The following is a 19,469-nucleotide window of genomic DNA, read 5'->3' as shown; positions in this document are numbered from 1 at the left end:
CAACGGAGAACACGCAGTTGCTAAACCACCACCCAGTTTTCCGCCCCTAACCTGCCTACCCAAATGACCAAAGGTAAGTCAATTAGCCTAAACGGGGGGCGAAGCACCCCCTAACTGCCTATCCGTCACCACAGTGTGGAATAGGCGGAAAAACGGTCGCAGAAAATACCACAACCGCCAAAAATTCCTATTCGGCCCCCCTAAGGGCGACCCCCCTTGGCACACTGAAAGATAGGGAGGGCGGGTGGGTGTTCGCTTTGTCGTCATCCAGGCCGAAAAGGAGGCCCTGGAGCCTGACCAGCCCTTTTATAGGGCTGCAGGCTCTGCCCCTGGATGATGTCACTGGGAAGGCTGAAGCCTACCAGGAGCTGGCCGAGGGTCATGTCTCCCTGGCCCTGCAGCAAAACGGGCCGGGGATGAAGTCACCAGCCAGGTATTGCAACAGAGGTGGAGTAACGACACGGACACAAGAGCTGGATTTAAAATGGGTCATTTTATTAATTAAATTTGCATAATTTATTTAAATAAATTAGCATAAATTAACTATAACCCTAAACAAGGACCCGCAGGGTCAAACAATTACTTCCGGGGCAGAAAATGATGTCAGAAAAACTTCCGGGGCAACTTATGGGTGTAGCTCCATGCTGATCCAGGTGAGGGACCACGCCCTCAACTGACCTGCATGTGGGAGGTCTCGCCATCTATCCCATACAAGGGGAAAGAAATGGGCGGGACCCAAAGACAGGTTCCCCCCAATTGCTCAGGTCATTTCCACCACAAGCCTTTGGAGAGAACCTGTCAATCATCCCCAAAGATGCCCAACGGAGAATACGCAGTTGCTAAACCACCACCCAGTTTTCCGCCCCTAACCTGCCACGGAGTGGGGGTCAGATATCTATCTTGGCCCCCCGACTTCCCCCTCTAACTGCACCAGCTCGCTCAGTGACCGCTGCAGGTCCTGTAAGAAGATGGTGTTCCCTTGTTCTGACAGGTGAACACCATCAACCCAGTAAAGCCATGGCTGATCTATGGTGATGTGGGGATGGGCAACCACTACCCCACCCAACTCTCTGACCGGCCCACCTACAGCCTTAGTCACCTTTCCTGACCCTGTGAGTGGCCCTAAGGGAAATGGCGTCCCCAAAACGATCCTCGGGAGGATCTCGGACCAAACCACTCACGTGGTTGGCCAAGCTTTGCAAAGAATATGCAAGTCTTCACGGGCGTGGCAAAGCAGTGCCAGGCCCCCAGACACACACAGGTCATTGCCACTGAGTGCAAGACCAACCACCTGGGGGCGACACCTCTTATGCCGCCCTCCCAGGAGCAGCAGGAAAAAACCCCTCTCTTCCAGGCCTCTTTTCCCCATCCTGACGATGCTTGACCCACCGGACCCAAAGACAGCCGGGTCCCCACGGCGGTTCTTGCTGCAGATTGTCCAGCCCAAAAGACCACTGTGGCCACACAGCAACGCCGTTGGTCTCGCCCTGGTGGGACTATCTAGAAGAAGGCAGAGAAAGGCTCCCTAGCCTGACATCCTATCCTATTACAGCAACTAGCTGTTCATAACCTAGATAGGCTGCTGAGCGCCAGCGGCCAATCCCCGGATCCCATGACCCGGAAAACCAGACACTGCTGCACTAGTTGCAGCGCCGATATGGAACGAATGCGTTCCGTAGCCGGCGGGGTCGATGCCAATCCCAACTAGAGCCCTAGTCACTAAAGCCCAAACTTGATAGCGGGTCAACGGGGTACCATCCTGATGTTCAAAAAGGTACCCCTGCCCTGCTCCCCAAAGACTACAGAAATTAGAAAGAACCACCACTGGGCACCAGACTGATCGGTGGCAGCCGTCAACTCTATCCTAACACCCCTACATAACTGATCAGTTTTGGATTGTCTCACCAATAGAGAGACACCCCTGTCGCTAAAATGCAAGTTGGAAAACTGGAAGGCACAGAGAGACCTGTCAGCCTGGGAGGAGGCCAGAGCCTCGCTGACTCGAAGGGCCCCGAAAAACATGACACAGGCCACTGCCTGAAAGAGGCGGGCCTCACACAGAGAGGCGCACAGGCTGTTCCAAGCTCGATCGATGAGCGACAGCTGCTGTACCATTAATGCCTGTCTGCTATCCGCTGGGGTCCCCGGTCCCTCCCTCACCCAACCTTCCAGCATCTTCCGAATGCGAGAGTCATAGAAAGGTCCAAAAAGCCACTAGCCTTAGATAAAAGGTGAGGCCTGCCAACAGGGACCTAAAAGTCCTAACTGAAAGGCCGCACTGCCTGAAGCTGCACGCAGAACTCCATAAGGTGATCCACTGGGAATGGCCAAATGTGAGGTTAACCCCTGGTTTGCCCGAAATCCCAAAACTCCTTATCTGCGTTCTGATATGCCCTCAAGGTGCTTGGTGCCACTGAGCGGGCCATGGTCCTGTTGGCTTCAGTCCCCCACTGCTCGAGAGCCCCCCAGGCTCCAAAGGTGGTCGGGGAAGGCTTCCGGTGACGCACGAGCCCACGGAGCCAGGGTCCAAAACCTGGACAACTGACCACGGGACAAGGCGTCAGCGATCCCGTTGTCTAGACCAGGGACGTACCGAGCCAGAAACAGGGCATTTAGGGACAACGACCTGTGCACGAAATGGCGGGAAAGCCGCATGACCCTGTTGTTTAAGAGGACAGGGCATTCACAATGTGGACTACAGCCAGGTTGTCACACCAAAAGTGCACAGTTTTGTCCCTAAACCGCTCTCCCCACAGTCTAAAGCTACTATCAGTGGGGAGAGCTCCAGGATCTTTGACCTGGAGGCCATATGGAATGGCCCACTGTTTGCCTAAGATAACCTTGAACCCACGGGTCCCCGCAGCGTCCGAGCATAACTGCAATTCTGCTTCCAAAAGAAGCTCATGCCTCCAAAAGGACAGACCATTGAAGTGGGCCAGAAAACCCTGCCATACACGCAGGTCATCTTTGACCCCAGCGCTCAGGCGGGTACAATGATGGGGCAAATGTAGCCCCTTCATCGCAGTATCTACTCTCCGGGAAAAAGCCCTGCCGGGGGCTATTATCCGGCAGGCAAAGTTAAGAAGCCCGGCAAGTTCCTGCAGCTGACGAAGGGTTACCTTCCGACTACCCAAACTATGTCGAGCTCGCTCTGGACCTTGAGCAGCTTGTCTAGGGGCAAACTGCAAGATTGCTCCTCCGAGTCCAATTCAAGACCCAGAAAAGTAATCCTGGTGGGGGAGCCCTCAGTCTTCTCTGGTGCCAAAGGGGCCCCCAATTGAGCGCAAAGGGCTTCGAAGGCCCGCATCAGGGCAGAACATTGCTCTGAATGCGCAGGCCCCACCAACAGGAAGTCATCAAGGAAGTGAATGACCGAACCCAGACCAGTGCGCCTCCTGAGCGCCCACTCCAAGAAGGTGCTAAAGCTCCCGAACAGGGAGCAAGATGTAGAGCATCCCATTGGTACTGCTCTATCCCCATAAAAGCCACCCTTGAAGTGGAAGCCCAGGAGCTCAAAATCGTCTGGGTGTATGGGGAGGATGCCGACTTGATGTCGCATGTACCCATAAGGGCTCCTACTCCACACTTCCTAACCATGGCTACTGCCGTGACAATGCCGCTGGCGACTCACCGCTGGCGAGGGTTGCGGCGTGGGCCGGGGAAGGAGGCCGCCATGTTGGGGCGGAGCCTGCGGACCCCACGTCATCCCCGGGGGCCGCAGCGCAGCGCCTGGGTGCTCGGTCACCCAGTGAACCGGGCAGGAGGGAGGCAGCCCTACAAAAGGGGCTGCCTCGTGGCGCAGTGCCTCCTGCCCGCTGGCGCGGGACACCCGCCCACCCTCCCTCTGTTACAGGGTGCATATGATGGGTCGCCCTCGGTGGGGCCGAGTAGGAATTTTTTGCAGTCACAAGGAATTGGCCGAATTGTGGCTGTTGTTTCGCCTACTCCACTCTGTGCGTGGGAGTGTGTGGTTAGGGGGTGGTCTCACCAACTAGTGCCCCCCCCCTCAAGGTCACTGGGGGGGGGGGACGGCCGAAAGGGGGCGGAAATGGGCGTAAGCAGCAACTGTGTGATCTCCTTTAGGGGCACCTCTACTGAGGTGAGGGGCGATCTCCTTCTCGGATTACAGGGCTCGACCGGCTTGGGTTCGGGGAGGGGGTCGCTCCTGTGGCTCGCTGCCTGTGGCGTATCAGAGACCAGTGGCGAGCCATCCCACACGCCGTGGGGGCGTAGCATTGGGCAGGGGGCAGGTGTAATTTTACCTGACCCTGCACCCGGGCAAGGAGCTTTCGCCCTAGAGTTGCTCAAGTGAGTTTGTTGCAAAGTTAACTCCGCCCCCATTTGATTTATGCACCTTTGCAGGTCACGTGGTTTAATTGGCTAAATAGTTAATTTGAATTTTGTTTAATAAAAGTGACCCTATTTATACCCACACCTTTGTGTCCGACTGTTACTCCGCCTGCGCCGCAACAGCCGCATAGCAGACCGAGCAAAGCTCATCAGGAATGAAATCATTCACTGATTCTCCCCTTGGGATGGCAGGGTGGTGAATCAATCTAAATCCACCACTAGCCTTCTTAGGAACCACCCCCAAGGGGGAGACCCGAAGAGCTGGCGAGGGTGGGCACAGGAAAGGTCCCAATACCCTGCCCTCGGCCACCTCTTTCTGGAAATGATGTCTTCATGCCCCACAACCGATCTAAGGTTGTCAGGCATGAAGGCCTTCCTAGGCCCAACACATGGGCTCCTGAACCCCTCGGTAAGAACCCTGCAAGAGGGCAGCCGCCCTCCTGCAAGGGCGATACTCCCAAACAACTCCTCCAGAAACTCCCAGCTTAACTGGGCTGGGCCCATTTACCCCCAGCAGGCAGGTGCCGTTTAACTGGCCCTGCGCCATCCTTCCTATCCTTACCTCCTTCATTTGGTGGGACCTAGGGGAAGAGCTTTCTCTGTAGGGGCCCTGGTCCTATGGAATCAGCTCCCCCCAGAGATTCGCATTGTCCCCACCCTCCTCACCTTCCATAAAAGCTTAAAGACCTATCTGTGCCACCAGGCTTGGGGCCATTAGACCCTAGACCCCTTTCCGATGAGTGTAGTATGTCTTGCTATGTGAATGGAAATGAATGATTTTAAATGTTATTAGAGTTTTTAAAGTTTTTTAGCTATATTAATTGGATTTTTTAGATATGTATATTGTATATTGTTTTGATATGTTGTGAGCCCCGAGTCCTTGGAGAGGGGCAGCATACAAATCAAATTAATAATAATAATAATAATAATAATAATAATAATAATAATAATAATAATAATATTCTTTTTCTAATAAAGAAGGACCTTACGGGTAATCCTTGACTTACAATGCTTTGATTAGTGACCATAAATAGTTACAACAGCACTGAAAAAAGTGACTTAAGAGCGTTTTCACTGTTATGACCATTGGAGCATCCCTGTAGTTCATATGATCAAAATTCAGATGTTTGGCAACCTATTCATACATATGACAGTTGCAGTTTCCCAGGATCATATGATTCCCTTTTGTGGTATTCTGACACCCAAAGTCAATGGGGAAGCCAGATTCACTTTACTGTGGCAAGAAAAGTCATAAAATGAGGCAAAACTCATTTAACAAATGTTTTAGTTAGCAACAGATTTTTTGAGCTCAGTTGTGGTCGTAAGTCGAGGATTACCTATATTTTAAATAATTTTAAAGTTACTTTCATTGTATATCTTCTAAAAATATCGCGAACTGACTTGCTTCATGATTTTCTTTACTAAAATTCTGAAATAATCAAAATGAGCAATATGAAGCCACAGATAAGCCTTTCATAAGCTATTGGCTCCAATAGGATTGATTAACTTTCTACTGACATTCATTTTAAAAATATTGCTTTTAGAATATTGCTTTTTCTTATCAAAGAATGGTCATCTAGAACAAACATAAATCAGTCTGTGATTTGACATTGACCAAGATGTGCTTGACATAGATTTGTTACAATATCATAGATTCATTTTGACTTGCATTAATTACCTTGAATCATGTAGCAATGCATTTTTATATTGTGCATGGCAAATTTCATGTCTTGATTTAACAGCACCAGGTATTTGTAGTCACATTGCTTGAAAACTACATTTTGAAGCACCATATGTTATTGATTAACAACTGTGAGCATAATAGCCATGTAGTATTTTATCAAGAAAGAGAATAGATTCCAGCCTCAAAAGCTGACAGTAGTTATCATAACTATTAGATACATGGATCTAGCAAAAATATGACACTAGCATTAAGAGCAAAATAGAGAAATAGGCTTCTTTCTGTTTGGTCTCAAAATATCAATGTCATCAGTTAACAATTGTGAGTATGATAGCTATTATGTATTCACGTAAATAAGTATATGTAAATAGTTTATGTAAATATCATAATACCAATAAAAACAAATCAGGCCACAACGTGTCCTTCCTTTACTCCGATTTAACAATAGCCATGTAGAGTTTTATCAGTTTGTGAAGAAAAAAATAAATTCCAACCTTGAGTGATAAAAATATTTATCATAACCATTCAATACATAGTTCTACCAAAAGTTCTACCAAAAGTATGACAGTAGCATTAAGAGCAAAATTGACAAATAGATTTCTTTCCGTTTGGTCTCAGACTATCATCTGTAATTCTAAATTAATCCTGAACAAAAAAAAAGATATCTTTTCAATATTCTGTACCAAATTTGTGAGCAGAAAACCTGGGTAGTGCATCTTCTCTTTGGCAGTAACTGTAGTGTTGATACAGGTCTTTCTCTGGAATGTAATTGAAGTGTGGACAACTGGGAAACCGCAGTTAGCTGGAGAATGTTACATCCAATCTTTGGCTACGCCATAATGACATAAATGCAATTCAGGCGTGACAATTTACCCGAAACATCCTGTTTTTCCCAAAGCAAATCTTTATGCATCAATCTGAATCGAGAGATAAATACTGGAAAAAAAGTTGTTGAAAGTAACAAATTGCTTCATTTTTCAATGAAGCTTACCTTTTTCACAAAATGTTAGTTGAGGTTTGGATTAACTGGTGTCATAACTGGAACCAATTCCTTAAGAAAGCTTCACTTTTACTTATGTAATTAGCAAAATTTTACATCACTGAGGAAGCAATCATTACAATGCAGTCTGTGCTACTGTAATTCAAAGAAACATGGGTGAGAAACAAAAGGTAAGCACTAGCTGGCATATGTTGATATTAAATGCAGCTCCAAAATTAACCATACATAGAATAAATATGCACATTTAGCAATATGTAATATCAGCTATGGGAAATCAAAGAAAAGAATAAACATTTATTTCTGTGGTTTGGAAATAGGCACTATCTATTGCACTCTTCCTTCTTTATTGTTTGTTTGTTTTCAGTTTTTCTTGTTATATATTTTTTGTCTTTTTAATGTATATAACCAATAAAATTTATTTTTTTAAAAAAAAGGAAATAGGCACCATCTAAACTATTATATGCAGACAGAAAAAATGTGCCACTAACTAGGCAGATGTTTTGCTTTCAATAAAGATTGATTATAGCAAGGAAAATGATTATTTCTCCCTGTTTATACTTGCAGCTCAAGAGCTTCCTGCAATTTTTATTTAATTGTTGAATCCCATTAACATCTCCAGTTTGACTTCTGCGGAGTTCCCATAGGACAGTGATGCGTGCCACGGTGACACAAAAAGCCATATCTGCTGGCATGTGAACTGTTGCCCTAGCTTAGCTGCAGTGCACATGTGCGTGCCCGCCTGATTTTGGGAGGGCATTTTTGGCTTCCAGAAGACTCAGGGGATGGCATTTTCACCCTCCCCAGACTGTAGGGAAGCCTCTAGAGCAGTGTTTTTCAACCAGTGTGCCATGACACACTAGTGTGCCGTGAGACATGGTCAGGTGTGCTGCGAAGCTCAGAGAGAGAAAGAAAACAAGAGAGAGAAAGCAAGAAAGAGAGAGAGAGAAAGCAAGAAAGAAAACAAGAGAGAGAGAAAGAAAGAAAGAGAGAGAGAAAGAAAGCAAGAAAGAAAACAAGAGAGAGAGAGAGAGAAAGAAAGAGAGAGAGAGAAAGAAAGAAAGAAAACAAGAGAGAGAGAGAGAAAGAGAGAGAGAGAGAAAGAAAGAGAGAGATAGAGAAAGCAAGAGAGAGAAAGATAGCAAGAGAGAGAAAGAGAACAAGAGAGAGAAAGAAAGCAAGAGAGAGAGCAAGAGAGAGTGAGAAAGAAAAAGAAAGAGAGGGAGGGAGGGAGGGATGGTGGGAGAGAGAAAGACATAGAGGAAGGGAGGAAGGGAGAAAGAGAGCAAAAAAGAGAGGAAGAAAGAAAGAGAGAAAGGAAGAGGGATGGAGAGAGAGAAAAAAGAAGGGAGGGAGAGAGAAATAGAGCAAAAGGATGGAAGAGAGAGATAATTTTTTTGTCCAAACTTTTTTACCCCCCCCCCCTCAATGTGCTCCAAGGTTTTGTAAATGTAAAAAATGTGCCATGGCTCAAAAAAAAGGTTGAAAATCACTGTTCTAGAACCTGGGTAGGGTGGAAAATGGCCCCACTGGCCCCACCGGAAGTCAGGAAATGGGCCATTTCCGGCCTCCAGAGGACCTTGGGGGGGGGAGCTGTTTTCACCCTCCCCAGACATTGAATTAAGGATGTGGGCATTTGTGCATATGTGAAGAAAAAAAGGTTCACCATCACTGCAAAAGGAGATTTAGTGCCTTTGTAAATGAATGACCATTCATGTTCAACAAAAGGGATACCACAATTCAATATACTTAGATTGAGGTGCCTAGGGTGGAGAAATGCAGCAAAAGGTACATTCCTGCTTTAACATTTAAGGAACCATCTCCACCACCACCCCAAAAGTTGTACACATTTTACAAATAAATAAATAAATAAGATTTTGTCCTATAAAAATCCTCTGATTTGGTCAATAACAGATCTCTTTATCTTGTCTTTAGGTATAAAGCCATAGTGAGACCAATGGACATCCAAGCTTCACATGCCCTGCTGAAGATTTGTTTGAAAGCTGCTACAATCTGGATTTTCTCCATGCTGCTTGCCATTCCAGAGGCTGTGTTTTCAGACTTGCGTCATTTTTATGACAAGGGCACTAATAAAACATTTATTAGTTGCACACCTTACCCACTTACCAATGAACTGCATCCAAAAATTCAATCCATGGCTTCCTTTCTCATCTTTTACATAATCCCCTTGTCTGTTATTTCAGTATATTATTATTTCATTGCAAAAAATCTGATTCGGAGTGCTTGCAATCTGCCAGTGGAAGGAACTATTCAGGTTAGAAAGCAGGTATGTCATGTTTGATTTACAAGGATATATACACATACACATCATCAAAATTTCACAGCTCCCAACTGAAAATAGTTTAACATAAAACATAGAAACATAAAACTGTGTGCTGTGTCCAGATATTCAGAATAGTTTATTCAGCTCTACTGGGATTGAAATATTCCAGACAGCATAGAAAACCATCAAACACATTGGGATGACATCATTTTGGCAAAGTACTATGTACTATCTTCAAGGTACAAGTCTGCAACAAAGAATGGATATAGAGTTTTACCACATTATGCTTCTTATGCTTGATTTTCACCCATTTGGGATGCTTTAGGTTAGTTCTGCAGTATATGTCCAATGGACATGTACTTCTCAGAGTGCTATCCTGGGTTTTTGCCGTCTCCCCAAGGATACTAATATGGAAAATGAATGAAAATGTGGATATATTACTCATTGATCCTCTTCCTTCCCACCACATTATCTGATTCTCCCTTCATTCTGAAAACAGTTCTGTATTTGTCATTTGGATTTAGCAAAGAATTCTTCAAAGCTGCAACTATTATCATTGAAAAAAACTAGAAGAAGCTAAAGAACTCTGGGATTTCACAATTCAAGCAGATAAGCACCTGCCACACAAAACACAAGTCTAAACAATTGTTGAAATGATAGACAAAAATCTCTGAATAGTGGACACTGCAGTACCTACAGATAGCAGAATAGAAGATGTATCTTGTCCTGAAGAAATTTCCAGGTAGGGAGTGCAATTTCTGTTTATGATATTAGTCTCAGACAAAAACTAAAAAAATAACCTTACTAATCACCCAGTTCTGTGCTACTCTTGTATGCTGGGATTGGAGCATTTTATAATAGTATTTTATTTGTATTTAATTTAGTTACTTATTCTGACTCCATTATTAATATGTTTCTCTTATGCACAATAATATAGATAAAAGAGAGACAGAGACAAAGACAAAGACAGAGGTAGACAGACAGACAAAGTCATATGCACAGATAAATACAGATACAGTTGTCAGGCCGAAGGTATTTTAGGTCTTTGGCCTGCCACACTTTATAGTCTTTTAATATACATTCTTTACTGTGGGAATTTAGGAGGGCAAATGGCATGAGAGCTGTATATATTTAGCCATAACAAATTATTTCTAGATAGTCAAGGTCATCTTTTGTCTTCGTACTCCTGCACCTGGATGGAAGGAGATGGGTGGATCCTGCCAAGTTGGCAGTTGGAGATTCGTCAACGTGATGGACTTGAGGAAGTGGGGACAAGGGCTTGAACTTTCAACTGGGTGGAGAAACCCTGGGGAGTTCAAATACAGGTTTCTCCCAGATGTGCCAACATGGCTTTGCTAATAAATTGAATTTGAGGAATACTTTACCTTAGACTCAGATTTAATTCTGGATGCTATTTGGAACTGTGAATCTCTCTTAAAATTCATCCAGCTACCCCAAATCCTCAGGGTGCTGTTCAGGGTCCTGTGCCCCAGTGCTGACCTGGCATTGTACAGTGTGAAGACTCAAGGAAGATGGAGGAAGAGAAGCATGCCATGGGGAAGCAAATAGAGGACAGGTCATGTATTCACATCAATACACTCTACATTCCTTTCAAAACTATAGTGGAAGTTGATGAGTCCGCATAGAGGGAATACCAGTTGGGGAGTCTGGCGCAAACAGCCAACCCCTGAATGCCTCTCAGCAAGAGCTGACCACTCAAGGCACAGAGGGCTGAGCTCTCCCTTGGAACAGCTATGGGAGCTACACCTGGGTGCAGGATCAGCCTAGGCCCATGAGTGGAGACATCCGAAATTTACGCTGATCAGATGCTCTGGGGATGAGGGTTCCCAGCCATTGTTATGTACCCAATTGCTGATCCAGATCTCCAGCCAGTTTGAAAGACTAAGCATAAGCTGGACCAACTCCCATTCAGGACCCGAGGCCACAAGATGAAATTTGGCCCAGCCAACATTCTCTTTCCCAAAGTGGGACCCAGTGGCCCATTTGAGTGGAGATTCAGCCTCATTCCAAGCTGCAATGAACAAGACTCCAGCAAGTCTCTCCACCAGGGCAAAGCCTATGTGGGCAACCTCCGCCCCGAAGCACAGATGATCCAACAGCCTGGGCTCAAGAGCCTGCTGACCCCAGGCCAGTTGCTGAACTTTGGCTTTGTACCACCAAGGCAAGCCCCAGCAGGGGGGCTTTCTTCCCAGGCATGAGATGGGCACAGTGCCAATGGGCTCTGGAGACAAAGCAGCCACCGAATTCTGTACCGATGTTCAGGGCAGTGCAGCCTCGTGTGCAAGCTCAGCTGCAACCACAGGAACATTTTCCTACCGATGGAGCCAAGCTGAGGATAGCCCAGCCACTGCCACCAATGGGTGTGCAACTGTGAGGGCCCCAGCCGCAGGCAATCATTTAGCCAGATGCCCAAAAGCAAGCCACCATCCAACCAGCCCCAGTGTAGCCCCTCAGTTCTGCAACACTTTTCATGAGGAGCCCCAGAAGCTGGCCTGTTTCTTGCACCAAGTCTGGGTGTATGTTGATTGAGAACTGATCAATGTGATAACTGAAGGGATGAACAAGATGGAAGCAGCCGAGTGGGTGACAGAACATGATGGACTTGAGGGAGCGGGGACAAGGACTTGAACTTTCAACTGGGGGGAGAAACCCTGGGGACTTCAGATTCGGGTTTCTCCCAGATGTGCCAACATGGCTCTGCTAATAAGTTGAGGAATACTTTGAGGAATACCTTGCTTTGGACCTTGCATTGTGGATGCTATTTGGAATCCTGATAACAGATATATAAATGGAAATGATAGAGAAAGATACATTATGGATGTAATATTTCTTTTATTCAATATTTTGTTTGTGTCTGGCCTCAGGACTGTAAAACCTTTGAACTGAATAGAACTGAATAGAAGAGAAATAAGAGGAGAATATCACAAAATTCAAAGACTTGTGAATAGAAGTAGAACAACTCTGGTTTGGTTTTTTTTTTTTAAAGTAAAGATAGTACCAATAATAATAGGCATCTTGGGTGCAGTTCCAAAACATTGAACAACATCAGCATCCGTCAATTGCAAAAGGCAGCTTTACTTGGAACAGTTTATCTTGCAGTTTACCTTTAACAACTACATCTGCCTACCTTAGGTCCTTGGGAATGATTCAACAGGTAGATAAAAATCCCAATTCAGTGTTAACATCTGGCTGACTGTGCGACTAATCATAATAATATATTATATACTGTACACTGAGTATTTTGCCTAACTCCCAGAAATTCTGGGCAATTTGTGTTGCTTCTAGCAATTTTCCAAATTTTTAAAACACTTCCAACCATTTTGAGAAGTAGATGGGAAGCAGAAGAAGCATAGCTCATGTTGTGTGGCTGAACAGTCATACAACAATCAAGATAGAATGGTTTTGCAAAGTTATTCATTCAATGAGAATGGTAATGGGCGCTGACTTATTTGTTCTGGTTATTTCATTCCTACCATTCATTAATTAAGGCTTTCATTACATACAGTGCATAAGGAATGATGAGATATGGAAAAACAGCTTTAGAATGGCAAGAAAGATGCTCTTGATACTGCTGATTTTCTCATTCCAACATTCCAATGGCAAATTTTAGTAATGCAACAGACAATATCCATATGGTAAAAATGGTTATCTAGCAATTAGAAATTTGAACATTATTGCTAGGCCCTATTGCGTTTTAAGTATATTTTGTGTAAGGATGTATTATAAATTATATGCCTGAATGACTACTGGAAAATGAGTTACCTTTACTTTCAAAAGGACAATCATTGCCCTGTGTCAGAAGGAAACTGAAATGAACTAGTTTCCATACTACCTTGACAACTTTCTAGCACTTTTTTGACTAAGGGGTGAATTGCTTCCATCACAGCAATTTTTTCTGTTCTCATCTCCAACTCTAGATGGAGTTGCAAGATGCTGTGTCACCTTCCAGACATAAGTCCTGACATTCCCATCAAGATCTATAGTTACAGTGGCAAAACAATCTTATTCACATCCTTTGCTGAATTTTCTGCCTGCCTGCCTGCCTCCTTCCCTCCCTCCCTTGTTCCCTCCTTCCCCTTTATACTACTTTTTAAATTTTACATTTCATTGCTGACTGTAATAAATTTTCTATTTACATTGGGCTAATTGCCATATACCCATTTATATAGAAGGTTATACATTAATTACAAAGAACTTTAACTTTAAACAACAGGCTTTGAATAATTCCACTCATGTCACAAATACTGGAATGGGAAAAACCAGAATACTTCCAACCTCAGTATGTCCTCCCATATGAACCAGTACATTTTAGGGCTTCTGTGTCTTTAAATAGCATTTAAGTAGCATTCATATAATATTACTATATGATATAATAGATCATCCTGTATTACTTATATAAAACTATTACCGTAATATATAATACTACATAATACTATAATAGAAGTTTGGCTTATAGAGCCCTTTGTTAGCTATCTGGATAATATGAAATTATATAATTTAGCACTCTGTTCTTAACTACTATAAATATGTGATGGAACATACATTCGGAGGACTAAAAATATGTTGACCTATTCCATAGCTTCATGTAGGCTTTAAATAAAAAGAAAAGTACAAAATCCAGGATTTTGGAGGGTGCTACAGATTTTGGTTAATTGCTATATATAGTTTTTGCTTTTCTACATATTTTTGGCCTCCTTAAAAAAATGTTTCTAGTTGTGTAATCAGCTGGTTCTGAGCGCTGATGTTGGTTAAGGGAGAAAGTGCACATAAGTCAAGAGCATCAACTCACTACTGTATTCACTATGCTTTCAATGGAAGTTATTCCCCCCATTTTGCTAGAGAATCTTCATTGCTTCACAACTATCTGAGCTTATTTCTCATCATGCTCTAAAGCATGGGTGTCAAACTTGCCACATCACGTTGTTGTCACATGACATTTCACAATGGTTTTTTCCCATTCGCAGAGCTGGGATAGGTGTGGCCTGTATGCAGTGAAGGGCTACCAAACTTTTTACTACCACACTGTGGGCGTGGCTTATGTAGGACGCCCTACATTTTCTTTCAACATCTTTCAGTACAAATTGGGTGCTCTGGGGTGGAGCTCCATTTTCACTACCCCACTGCGTCCCCCCCCCACCTGGGTATCAGCCCACCTCTGTCTGTATGTGATGCATCTGTCCTATGGCTGTCAGTTTGACACCCTGGGCTAAATGCTTCTGATTCACAAATGTTCATTTCTGCTAATATTTCTTGCATTAAGAGAAGAGGCTGGTCTTACAATGAGAAAGAGTTAGATCTCTCTTGCACAATGGCTCTTTTGTTGTTATGTTCACACCATATTAGTCATTAGGGGTTGTTGTATTCATAATTGTATGCAGTACTTCCTCTCATATAGGATTATTTTCAAAAATAGTTATATCTCTGAGGCTAGCTGAAGAAAATATTATATCTCAGTTTAAAAGGACAAAGGAGAGTTTCGCAAACAGTGACTTTGAAGTCTCTTTATTATTCAATGCTGACTTCATCCCCAATAGCATTCTTTTGTTCAAGATAATGCATATATAAAGACAAGTAAATAGAGTAGGTTTGCAACCTTGAACAAAAGAATACCAGATTAAAATAAGAAGGAGATGAAAATCAAACCAATCATGGTTGCATTATAAGGCAAGGTTAGAACCATTTGTAATAGTAATTGCTCACGATGCCTATAAATATCATAAAAACTGTATGTAAAAATAGTTTCAAATGCTTGGCTTCAGGAAAGCCAATATATGGGAAACAGGTAGCAATGACGTATAAATTGTCAATGACTATGGTGGCTTTTTTTCAAAAGTTCAGTGATTCTTTTCATTATGGGAGCACACTTGGGAGCATACCGACTAGGTAAAGTTGCCACCGCACAAGAACATCTAAACATAGATGGAAAAATACTAAATCATATTATGATTTGCTGTAACACCTAGTTTGTATCAGGTTAAGACAAAGACTGCCATTGCTAAACATGATGAGCTATAGTTACCCTGCCCCTTGCGGTAAAGCTTGTATACTCTATAATAGCATCCATAAGTGACTGATATGAGGGTCAAAATCTGGTCTTGTAGCATATGAGATTTAATGCAGAAAACATGGCTGCTTCTCATGCTGAGTATCAAGAATCAAACATAAAAATGGAGCACTATTTTAAAAAGATAGCCTGGGTCTCCGCCTACATAATTACACTACAATTTGGTCCTAAAATATAAAGAAGGTAAAAGTCGTATTCCCATAGAACATCAGTACTTGGATGGGACTTCAAATGGCTGTAATCAGGGATGCAAAGCATGAGTGATATTTAGAATCATTCTAATTTCAAGAGTGATTCTAACTATCATTCTCTAAGAAAATAAATAAATGAATGAGCCAAGAGAACTGGAAGTCTATGTGAGCATTCATGTATTACTGTCTAGATAACTAAAACTAAACATAGGGTTCCATGTTATCTTAAATATTGTTGAGCTAATCTCTCTTTTTTTTCTTTTCAGATGGAATCTCGGAAACGCCTCGCCAAGACAGTGCTAGTTTTTGTCTGTATCTTTGCTTTCTGTTGGCTCCCTAACCATATCATCTACTTATATCGGTCATACCATTATTCAGAAGTGGATACATCGGTCCTGCACTTTGTCACTTCTCTTTGTGCTCGAATATTGGCATTTATTAACTCTTGCATAAACCCTTTTGCCTTGTACTTGCTTAGCAAAAGTTTTCGAAAACAGTTTAATCACCAGTTATCTTGTTATAAAACCCGTCTTCTCATTCGATCGCAGAGTACAGCCAGAAGCACCACCCGGATGACATCTTTGAAGAGCACCAACCAGCAGTCCATGATCACCTTCAGTTTTATTAATGGCAACCACAACTGCCATGAAGAAAATGCACAGTACACATGAAATTAATGCTCACTGCAAGAGCCTACTAACGATTGCTGCCTATTTGTATGTAATCAACAACAAATGTACATACCGGTATGTACATAAAAATGGTTCTGTGACCAGACCATAAATTAAGCAGTGTGCAAGAAAAAATAATAATGCAGACTTAAAGGGCTGTCCATACCTGCATTTTGTTTTTATGATTTTGTATTATAACATGCTGGTCCATTTTCATTCACATGGTGTGAATCACATTTTCTAGTCCGATGCTTTGCAGATGTGAAGGGACTGCAACATCTGCCATTCCCACACAAGCCAAGAACTCTGAGATTTGGAATAAAGAAATACTTGGAGGAATGTTAGATAAAGGGTGGTCTAACATAGTGTTTCTCAACTTTAGCCCTTTGAAGAAGTGTGGATTTCAATTCGCAGAATTCCCCAGCCAGCCTGACCGCCTGGGAATTCTGGAGGACGAAATCCATACAACTTCAATGGGCCAAGATTGGGAAATGCTGCTCTAAAGCCAAACAAAGGCAGGGGGTTTAATGAAAGAAAATAGTTTTAGAGAAGCTATTTTTGATATATGAAGCTTTGGACTTTTATTTAAATGCTGGAATGAGCCTGTCCCTCACTGGGTTTTCTGTGATGTACAAAAAGCAAACCCAGCTTTTTTTTCTCCCTTCTCAACCTTTCTTCTTACCTTCCCCACTTCTAGTACACTATTGGTATTTAAGTTCTCTTTTTTTAAGTAGAAGTTCAGCTGGACCTTGAACTGAAGAACTTTAAAAGCCAAGGCTCAACAATGTCATGCACTTGTATTCAGTTAACAGATAAATGTTATCTGTTATCTGAGATTGTTCTTCTCCCTTGGGATGATATCTTAGATTTTTACAGAGTCTCTCAGTTTCTATTGATAAAATAATAGAATCTCTATTTGTCCACACTCAAACAGTTCAAGTCCTAACCACATGCATAAGAGATGTTAAGGTAATGTCTGCATATATAGGCAGTTCTGAGTAGGGTGTTTTTCTGCAAAGCCAAAATATTCAGGTCTAATAATCTCAAAATTTCCATGTATATAGGCAACCCTGTGGATATTGCTCCAAGGACAACTTGGTGTTCCCAGTGATTTTTCAGGCAGTATTAATTCATGGTGTTTTTTAAAAGATGTAAAGAAAATTCAGTTTATTGGTGTTTGTCTCAGTACCTTGCCCCTATTTGAATGCAAAAGATTATTGTATATAATTTGAATGTGAAAGTGGTGACATTTCAATAAATGTAAGCTTCATTATGCATTTTACCATATGTAGGGTGGACTGTGGGGAAAGTAAAGCACTGATTTCTTCAAATGTTATAAAGTTTTTATAAAAATGTCTTTAGCCCATGCATCAGTGTTGTCAAGATAAGCCATATTGTGCTCTATACATGTTTTGTTATGGTGAACAAATGTAATTTCCATGTTTTCCTTACATTTTCAAAAATAGACTATAGTAATGATGTAAGTGACCATGGCTAAAATCTCAACCATTTTTCTTCTTCTGCACCATTATACTTCCAGATTATATAAGTTGTATAGTTCAAATGTTTTGATATAAATAGACTCAAAACAAATAGAAATTCCAGATTTTGCAATGGTGAAAACATTTTTAACATCTGGTGAATAGCTGAAACATGATGGAGAATAGCTATCTTAAAGTTTGTCTTGTTCTTAGTTTGATTCCCCAGAGGCAGATTAGCCATGGGAAAAGCACTGGCAAGACTTCCAAAAATAGTTATGATGTTATAATTTTGGATATAACGGGAAAAGAAAATTCATAAATATGGGATGGCAGAACAATTATACTAAATTTAAATTAAAATTAATTTAAATATAAATAAAATAAAATTTAGTTTTTGTCCTAGCTTCACACCTACTTTTTGAAATGCTGTCTCCCTCCACATTCTGGTTTCTAATTACTAAAACATTAAAACAAGTAAATATTTGGCTTTTATTTTATTTTATTCTATGCTGCCTTTATTATTTTTACAAATAACTGAAGATGTTGACCATACCTAGTAACCTCCTCCACTTTTTCCCATAACAACTCTGCAAGCTGGGTTGGGCTGAAAGAGAGTGACTACCCTAGAGACACCCAGTTGGCTTTCATGGCTAAGAAGGGCATGAACTCATGATCTTCTGCTTTCTAGCTTGATGTCTTACCCACTGATTCTTACAAAATCTATAACAAAGCAATACCTAAATGCTAAAAAAATGTTGCTTGGTATTTTTCAAAATCAAATTACAAGCACATCGTGTAAACAAACTGGTCTGCCAGATGTTATGGAACCACAACATATAACATATCTCACAGTAAATCGTGTTTCCTAAAGGAATGTTGGAAATTAAAAGTCAACAATATCAGAAATTCAAAGTTTAATGGAAGAAAGTAATCATGGATCATGAAGACATCAATACTGAGCTTGACTTCTATCAATATTAATTAAGTTACATTAAATTCTACTTAGATCTCATGCTATTTATTAAAACAATAAGTAGCAGACATAGGTACTATAAAACAAACCAAACTATGGCTGAAGCCTACAATATCTAGTTACTGCAGGTGACTTCTAAAACAAATTTAATAAGAACAGAAAAAATAATAGCTATCAAGATCAAGACTTTAATAGCTATTTTATTTTATTTTTTGCTGCAGCAGCATAGGATAAAATGAGCCAAACTGAAACATATATACACATAGCCAAATCATCAAATATGGTAATATCTGAAATGATCTCCCATTACAATTTTGCAGCATCTTATCAGAAGGGAAGTACCTTTCCTTTCAAATTGCTCGCTCATAAAATAAATGCAGCTATAAAACTCCATGTGAGTTGTCATTTCAAAAGGTCATGTTACTTACAATCAGCTGTTTAGGACAAGAGACAGGAAGTGTGCTCCATATAATCTTAGGACACTAGACAAGATTAAATTTGTAAACTACCAAAACAGGAAAGTACCACCATCTGTTCTATAGGTACTGTTCTGAATTCTTTAGAAGACAGAAGTGAAAGAACCACATCTATCCCTTTTTAGACAACAGTCTTTTATCCAAAACTAGAGAAATTTCCATGAGGAAGGAGTTGAGCACATTTAGTCTTTTTTAATGCCACTTATTACAGATTAAGAGAGTTGGAAGGGAACATGTCCAACCCCATGCCCAGTTTTTGTAGCCATTCTTCATGTTTTCA

At 42.0% G+C, this 19,469-nt stretch overlaps 1 protein-coding gene across 1 annotated transcript in view; it reads left to right on the top strand.

The window, feature by feature from the left end:
* The window catches only part of GRPR (gastrin releasing peptide receptor), a 76,754-nt gene extending 59,180 nt beyond the window's left edge, over positions 1-17,574 (top strand). The window contains exons 2-3 of the mRNA XM_070751807.1: positions 8,964-9,315; positions 15,855-17,574. Of these exons, the coding sequence (XP_070607908.1) occupies positions 8,964-9,315; positions 15,855-16,259 (757 nt within the window). The 3' untranslated portion in view covers positions 16,260-17,574. The remainder of the gene's footprint in view (positions 1-8,963; positions 9,316-15,854) is intronic.
* Positions 17,575-19,469: the final 1,895 nt, after the last annotated feature.

The sequence above is a fragment of the Erythrolamprus reginae genome, chromosome 4 (genome assembly GCF_031021105.1).
Source record: "Erythrolamprus reginae isolate rEryReg1 chromosome 4, rEryReg1.hap1, whole genome shotgun sequence".
NCBI classification, from domain to species: domain Eukaryota; kingdom Metazoa; phylum Chordata; class Lepidosauria; order Squamata; family Dipsadidae; genus Erythrolamprus; species Erythrolamprus reginae.
Note: the sequence above shows the minus strand (reverse complement) of the source record. Positions and strands in the feature narration are given on the sequence as shown.